Source organism: Euleptes europaea, chromosome 9, assembly GCF_029931775.1.
Source record: "Euleptes europaea isolate rEulEur1 chromosome 9, rEulEur1.hap1, whole genome shotgun sequence".
In the NCBI taxonomy this organism is placed as follows: Eukaryota; Metazoa; Chordata; class Lepidosauria; order Squamata; family Sphaerodactylidae; genus Euleptes; species Euleptes europaea.
In genome coordinates this window covers 45,346,301-45,354,348 of record NC_079320.1, presented here as the reverse complement: position 1 = coordinate 45,354,348, position 8,048 = coordinate 45,346,301, and the positions used below count along the sequence as shown (strand labels likewise).

The 8,048-nt window shown below is 43.0% G+C and overlaps 1 protein-coding gene across 1 annotated transcript in view; it reads left to right on the top strand.

Moving 5' to 3' along the window:
- The first annotated feature begins 1,456 nt into the window (after window positions 1-1,456).
- TMEM154 (transmembrane protein 154) overlaps window positions 1,457-8,048 on the top strand; it is a 28,556-nt gene continuing 21,964 nt past the window's right edge. Inside the window, exon 1 of the mRNA XM_056855930.1 lies at window positions 1,457-1,554. Within this exon, the coding sequence (XP_056711908.1) occupies window positions 1,491-1,554 (64 nt within the window). The 5' untranslated portion in view covers window positions 1,457-1,490. The remainder of the gene's footprint in view (window positions 1,555-8,048) is intronic.

The following is an 8,048-nucleotide window of genomic DNA, read 5'->3' as shown; positions in this document are numbered from 1 at the left end:
ATTTCAATTTACATTTAATTGGAAACAAGGTTTCAGTTCACAGATAGTCATTCAGTTTCTGGTTTGCCTGATAAATACTGGTTTTGTCATCTTTGGTGCTTCTCCCACCTTTTCCACTGAGAATCTGGTATCCCAGCCTGCACTGTGATATGTGCCAGCACCAGGGTATGTGCCAGGACAAAGCCACGCTGTCTGTATTCATGCGTCAGATAAAACCGCAGTTAAGAATAACTGTGGTTATTAAATAAACTTCAAGCCATTCTTTCAGATCCTGGGGAGGGGCTATGGCTCAGTGGTAGAGCATCTGCTTGGCATGCAGAAGGTCCCAGGTTCAATCCCCGGCATCTCCAGTTAAAGGGGACTAGGCAAGTAGGTGATGTGAAAGACCTCAGCCTGAGACCCTGGAGAGCCGCTGCCAGTCTGAGTAGACAATACTGATTTTGATGGACCAAGGGTCTGATTCAATATAAGGCAGCTTCATGTGTTCATGTGATATACCCTAAACCATGTTTGAATGGTCATGATAACCATAATTTACTTCATCCAGGGGTTTGCACAATGCCTGAACCGTGTCACTGTCTCTCATGCTTCCCCCTGCTATATGGGATTAATAATACTCATCAATAATACTCATTACAGGATTCTTATGAGAATTAGTAAGGTATTATTTTTGAATAGGGTTGCCAACCTCCAGGTACTAGCTGGAGATCTCCTGCTATTACAACTGATCTCCAGCCGATAAAGATCAGTTCACCTGGAGAAAATGGCCGCTTTGGCAATTGGACTCTATGGCATTGAAGTCCCTCCCCAAACCCCATCCTCCTCAGGCTGTGCCCCCTAAACCTCTTGCCGGTGGCAAAGAGGGACCTGGCAACCCTATTTTTGAAGGCCACTGAATGCTCAAAAGTACAATGCAAAAGCTACATATTATTAAATTGTGGAAGCAGTTTATATGACAGAAGAAAAAACTCTGGCCAGGATCCCAGTCCTTCCCCAAAGCTGCTTCTGAAGGTCGGGCAACCTTCCAATGCAGATTTGATGTGGCGTGAAGAGCTAAAACTAGAAAGAGCTAAAACTAGAAAGGATAATGGATCCCTCGTGTGTTCTTGGATGTGCTTCTCACTTGTGAGTTATGTTTGATACGTCTGCTGCGCTAAGAAAATCTCTTTTTCTATTAGGGAAAGGTATTTGGGTATGATAGTATGGTAGGAAAGAGATGGTCAATCCTGAAAAATAGAAGAGGGTTACAAGAGTCTCCCGGACAGATTTCACTGGTGTGTCAGTAGAATCAGAGCCTTAAAAGTAATCTTTTGCAATCGTTGCTCATTTGACAAGCCCAAACTGAATTACATCACTTCCTAAAAGCAATCATGCATCTCCTTAAGGCATCTTACACATCCACCACAAATGCAGGAAACAGGAAATGTAAATGTACTGTAAAGCTGAGAAAGAATGACAGCAGTCTCATACCTGCTCACGGAGAAGCTAACATGCAGGAACGCAACTTCATGTTGTCTTTGTTACTGTTGCTCAGTGAAAGGCTTGCCTGCGATGGTAAGTAGTAACATGCCTTTTGCGTCGTTAAGAGGAACTACACAGACACATTTTATGCTCGAGGCAAAGGAACTGTTTTGAAGTGTTACACCCAGAAAATCTGGTCCCTGTAAAGGCAGTTTGTGCAAACTTTGACGTGTTTCTTTCAGCTTTGCTTTCCAACTGTTTGCTGGCTTTCCTTTTCATGGATCTCCGGTTTAAGCTGCAGATTCAAGGTGCGTTAAGCAGTGTACAAAGCTTTTGCTTTTGTCCCAGTGCTTGTGATTTTACAGTCATTTGATGTGTTTGAATGGTTGGAGACCTTTGTTTCTAAGGCTGCAATCCTAGTGACAATTACTTGGGAGTAAATCCAATTGAATTTAGTAGGATTTGCCTCCAAGTAAAAATGCAGGAGTCAGACTGTAACTTCAATATTTCATGGGCAAATTAAAAAGCAGGCAATCTAATGCTCTGTGAAAACTGTAACTGAATAATTAGATGACCACAAAGAATAACTTACCAAGCGTCAATAAATATATATACTCAGTATTTGAAATATTATGCTATCCAAATAATTTATTTTTGCAGAGGCAAAACAGAAAATATGTTTTGATGTGATCCTCATATTGAAAGTGGGAAAGTTCCTAATTTTATTTTCATATCTTTAGGATGCTGTGTTTAACACATACATTTTGTACAACAGAGAGGCTGGCAGTTACTTATTACTTGCTTTTAGTTATAAAACAGTTGCCTGTTCATGGACTCACTTAAATATGTTGGAATTCAGTCCAGCGACTTTGCCCCTTAATGAGAAGTGAAGTTTGTTTCCATGATTTTTCTGCTCTTTGGTTTTTATGATGTTTGCAAAAAGTCCCCCCCACAAAGGGCTGTGCTACCAAAAGGTTCTAAAAAGGATTCCTAGTCCTATCATCATTATGCTTTTAATGGCTTTAAATCAAAGAAAAACCATCCAATGATTACAAAGTGTATTTGCTTGTGTTTGGCTGGACAGAACATTTGCAGTCATGTAAAAGCAGCTTGTGCCATTCAAACGGAGTACCTGACATGTTAAAATGGGACCTGCAACTTAACAGCCATCTTTGAGATGCTGTGAACAAGCACAGCGTAAATCTTGTTCGAAACCTGGTGAAACCAGGCTGCAGATTGAAATAATGTAGTTAGGTGATAAGAATCTCCTAATGAAAACTGAGACTGGCTAGGAAGAGATAATCCTGTAAACGCTGGAGGGACACAAGAAGAACTGCTGCAGGGGAATGACATTTAAACCATCATCTGTCACATTAAGTCTCCACGAAAAGTTTTGAAACATAAACATTCTCATTTTCTGGATGTCTGACAACAGTACAGTCCGGCCACAACAAAAGATTGAATGATGGAATCTATCACTCAATAATTTCTCCATTTAGTAAGCAGAGAGCATTTGGCAAAGCAGGGAGAACATGTCAGCTGTGAAGGTCAACAATCTAGGTGTGTTGCTACCACCACTTTCAGGCAAAAGTTACAACTTGAGGTTTCAAATCTGAAGGAAGGAAGTTGTGGTGAAAGACATTCTAAAGGTGAATAAAGCTATAAAAAGTGGCTTTTGCTGAGACAATTTTGAAACAAAACTACTGAATTTTGAAATAGAAATGAATTTGGCCTTGATGCAAGCTTCATTTTCTGGGCAAAAACTGACAAGCTTTTTACACAATCTTATCCGGCCTGCAAGGCAGCCGAGGCAGCCACCACCCCACACTCTCAATCTGGGCCAGCAAGGCATGGCCCGGCCCGATCAAGTGACATGTATGTCATATCTGGCTAGGGTTGCCAGGTCCCTCTTCACCACTGGCGGGAGGTTTTTTGGGGTGGAGCCTGAGGAGGGAGGGGTTTGGGGAGGGACTTCAATTCCATAGAGTCCAATTGCCAAAGTGGCCATTTTCCCCAGGAGAACTGATCTCTATCGTCTGGAGATCAGTTGTAATAGCAGGAGATCTCCAGCTAGTACCTGGAGGTTGGCAACCCTATATCTGGCCCTCATAACAATTGAGTTTGAAACCCCTGTTCTAGATGGTATCCTCACTGCCCTCAACCTTAAGCCACTGAAGAGAGTTGTCCCCACTCCTCCCATGCCCAACCAACTAGGGAGCGCCAACTACTAAAAGGCCAGATCAGCAGAGAGAAGCTTTTTACACAGAAACAGCTTTTGACAACTGAAAGCAACTGTCTTGCTTGAAAGAGCCAAGTGCTATAAAGTCCCAAGATGGTCTTTTGACTAAAATTTTGGATAATGTTCTTGTGTAGCTGGACTGTGAAGATTAGGTGATCTCTGAATATATCTTTAAAAATATTTGCACCCTACTCTTTCAGTCATGGCAGCTTATGACTACCCGATGATTCAGACCTAAAAGCTCTTAAAATACCTCCTACTAAGGATGCTCTGCTGTCTACTTAAAAACAAAGAGCTTTGATTCAGAAGTAAATCTTGCCAATTTCACTGGGGCTTACTTCCATTAACAAGAAGGTCTACTGCAACTAAGATTAAAACCAACTGTAGTTTAGTTTCATTACAAAATAATTTTAGTTTTCTAAACCGGAGCACCTGAGAGATAACCAACCCCCCCCCGAAAAAAACAACCCCACCCTTGCCCCAAATATATAGCAGGTTGCATTAAGGTTGCCAGTGTCCCCTGGCCACCAGTGGGGGATGGCGGGGTAGAGTTGCCACCTCTAGGTTGGGAAACTCTTGGAGATTTTGGGGCGGAACCTAGGAGGACAGGGAGCTCCATGGGGTAAAATGTCATAGATTGTACTCTCCAAAGCATCAATTTTTTTCCAGGGGAACTGACCTCTATAATCTGGAGATGAGCTGGAATTCCGGAGGATCTCCAGGTCCCACCTGGAGGGTGGCATCCCTAGGCTACGTTCATATTAATTGCACACTATGTAGATCTGAAGATATAACCATAGCATTACATGTAATGCTCAACCATGGAATTCATTCTAGCTGTTAGCACACTTCACCCTCAAGGTTTGCTTGTATCTTGAACTAACAGCCCATTCCTGACCTGAAAGGACAAAAGTCCTTTGGAGGTCAGGAAAGGGCTGCACCAGCATAAGTGGCATGGATTACGGTGGCCATGCCAGTTAAGCCATCCAGGTTGGAGGGGAACCAGACGCCTGTCTCCCAGTGCCACTGTGCCAGTGTCACCCAGGGACCCTGGCTGGGCCCTGTACCAGCACCCCAGGGGGCATCCCCGGGGTGTGCTAGGGGGCAGAGCTGCCAGTAGGTAGCTTCCTGTGCCCTTTTGCCCAGTTACGCCGTCAAGGAGAACAGCATTGCTGCGCCAGCGTTTTTGTTGGTGCAACGTCGCTGTTCTCAATGGGTCAAAATGCGTCGTTTAAAAATAAAAAAGCCTCCGAAAGGAAAGGCACCCACACCACCTTTCCTGATGCCTGCCAAGCGTTTTTTAGAAAATATGTGGGGCCATGTGGGGCTTTTGCCCAGCCAGGTTTCTGATTGGCCACTGGAGATTTGATTGGCAGTATGAACTTTTTAAAACATTGCTTTTGGAGCTGCTGTCACCACAGCACAGCGATCGTCACTGTGTGACTAAAGGTAAGCTATGACAGCCATTTGGGGGCCAGCTCCCCCTCCTGCTAGCTCCAGCAGAAGGGTTGCCAACCTCCAGATAATAGCTGACAGAGATCCGATCACCTGGAGAAATTGCTTTGGCAATTGGACTCTATGGCAGTGAAGTCCCTCCCCTCCCCAAACCCCGCCCTACTCAGGCTCTGCCCCAAAAACCTCCTGCTGGTGGCGAAGAGGGACCTGGCAACCCTATGCAGCGGCCAGTTTGTGACTGTTCCCACCACACTGTGTCAGAATTGTAAAGGTGCCTGCAAGGTTGGGGACCCTGGCCTTAGAGGCTCATTCTTTATAATCCACATTCCCTATCTTGTTTCTGGCTAGGCAAGGCTTATATTCTTGCATCTTGTCAGTCTTCCAATAAAAAAACACATTTTTTTTACCTCTCAACAGTGAGGTACCTGTGACTCAGTTGATTTGAGGTTGGAAGGCTACAAAGTCAGTTGTCTGTGAAGCAGGTTCTAACTTGCTACATGGAAATGGTTTGGGAGTTTCATACATCTAGAACTGAGGAATAGTATGTCAGAGGACAGTGGAAAATCCTTAAACGTAGATGTGAAGCAGAAATGAAAATAAGACTAACTGGAGGCGGAAAGCAAATGCTGCCTGTAGAAAATGAAACAGGGGTGGTGTATTTGAAGGTGGAGAGTAATTGTTAAGACTTGTACTTCTTTCACTTTTGCGTATCACCAGAGTCCAGTGTTGTTTTTGAACAAGTGGGGATGGGAAATAGAGTCTCTGTTAAACAAGGTTTCCATATTTGTTCCTCAAATATAGGCCATGAAATTGCCTGTTATGAAAACTGTTTGCTGCTTACACAAATCAAAGACTTCAGTCGTTAGGTTAGCTGCTGGTTGCTTGTCTTCTTGTCCTGTTAACTCCCACGAAAAATGCTGGGGAAAGAGCAGAGCTTTTCATCCGACCCTTTGCTCATGCAAGAATTTGCTCAGGCTTTCTCCCAAGACAACAGCAAAGTTTGTGTCTGGGAGATATGACGGAGCAAGGCCTTATGGTTTCTAATTTTATTGCTCATGCACGTACGATGGTCTACATCTGTTCAATTAATGTACAAGTAAAATTTCTCATGTAGGAAGTTTGTTTTTCTCCTGAAGGCCTGAACCCTTGACAGTTAAATACTAAAACATGCACCTACCTTAGATTGTGGAATGTAGCCTTTGTAACAATGGAAAGTCCTCCTAGTCGGTGGAAGTAATATTTGGTCTGCTGCTATGTGCATATCTACCTCTTATTGATTCCGGTGGGAATTTATTGGTTTCCATGAAATATATTGTCAAATATATTGTAAATAGGACTACAACCATAAAATCTAATTCTAACTTACTTAGAAGTAAGCCATATCCATTTAAATAGGGCTAGCATAGTATAAATAAATATCTCATATCTCCCAACAACATGCAGTAATACTGACTCTCAAGAGATGCCAACAAACAATTATAAGGAAGAGTGTCCTACTGTGCCGAAGGGTAAGTCTGAACTAGGGCTGAACATTCAAATATGCCAAGCCAAACATAAACCCCAAAAAAGCCATTTTGGGGGGGGGGAGTTATTTTCATCCAAATATAAGAACCACAAATTGCCACTAAGTTGAAAGCTGAGAGCTGAAAAGCCAAAAAACTATTTGGCTTTCCCCATGGCCCTTGAAAGCAATGGTTAGACCTGGCCTCCGGAGACCAGGTCTACCACCTGTTGAAAGCAATGGCAATGGGCAGACTTGGCCACCGGGTCAGGGGGTCCAATACTATGGGCACCTAAATGGAGGAAAACTGGTTGTCTATAGAATTGGATACCCTGACAGAAACTTCACCAAACCTGCAGGTTCTTCTGAGGAGAGTCACCAGTAGCTGTGCTGCAAATTTGGTGCCTCTATCTTGAAAAACTGACTCCCAGAACCGCACAAATATTTCCGATTGAATGCAATTGGAGCAAAACAGTAACTCAGTAACAGTAATTCAAGTCAATGAAGGGAACTATAGTTCCCACGGATACATGAGTTTGACATTGCCCATTAAAGTCTATGGTGAGTTTTCCAAGTTAGAGACACCAAATTTGCATTGCAGCTGCAGGCTACTCTCCTTAGAAGAAACCCAAGTTTGGTGAAGTTTGGTTCAGGGGGTCCAATTTTATGGGCCCCAAAGGGGGCACCCATCTTCCATTGGAAGCAATTGAAAACACCAATGGAAGATGAGGACACCCCCTTTGGGGGCCCATAAAATTGGACCTCCTGAACCAAACTTCACCAAACTTGGGGATTCTTCTAAGGAGAGTTGCCTGCAGCTGCACTGCAAATGTTGTGCCTCTACCTTGAAAAACAGCTCCCCAAAGGCTCAAAAAACTTAATAAACTTTAATAGAGCCTAACGTTTTTGGGAAACCCCCCCCCCCCAAAAAAGCCAAAAATACCCATTTACCAATATAAGTATTAGGCTTTTTTCAGATTTCCCAAAAAAATTCAGTTCCAATAAACCCAAATCCGAAAAATACTTTAAAAAGTTTTTTGCACACCCCTAGTCTGAACCTTAATAGCTAAATGAATAATTCTTCAAAACTGGAAAGCAATAGCTATGCCATATATTGAAATGGACTGAAGCAAAGTTAGACCTTGCTGTCTAAGAAAGAGTTGCCTTTATTAGACAAGAAATAAATGTGAAATATCATGACATTTGGTCTGAATGTGTGAATTTATTTGGATAATAACATGTATGTGTATTAGGTTTAGTATGGGATTAGCGGGTCGCTTCACGGCCAAGCAAGAATTTCTTGGCACTGTTTTCTAATGGACTGTGGGAGTCCTTTTTTTCAACTGCTTCATGCTGCATTAGGATTGCCAGATAGTGCTGGCAAATGGCGGG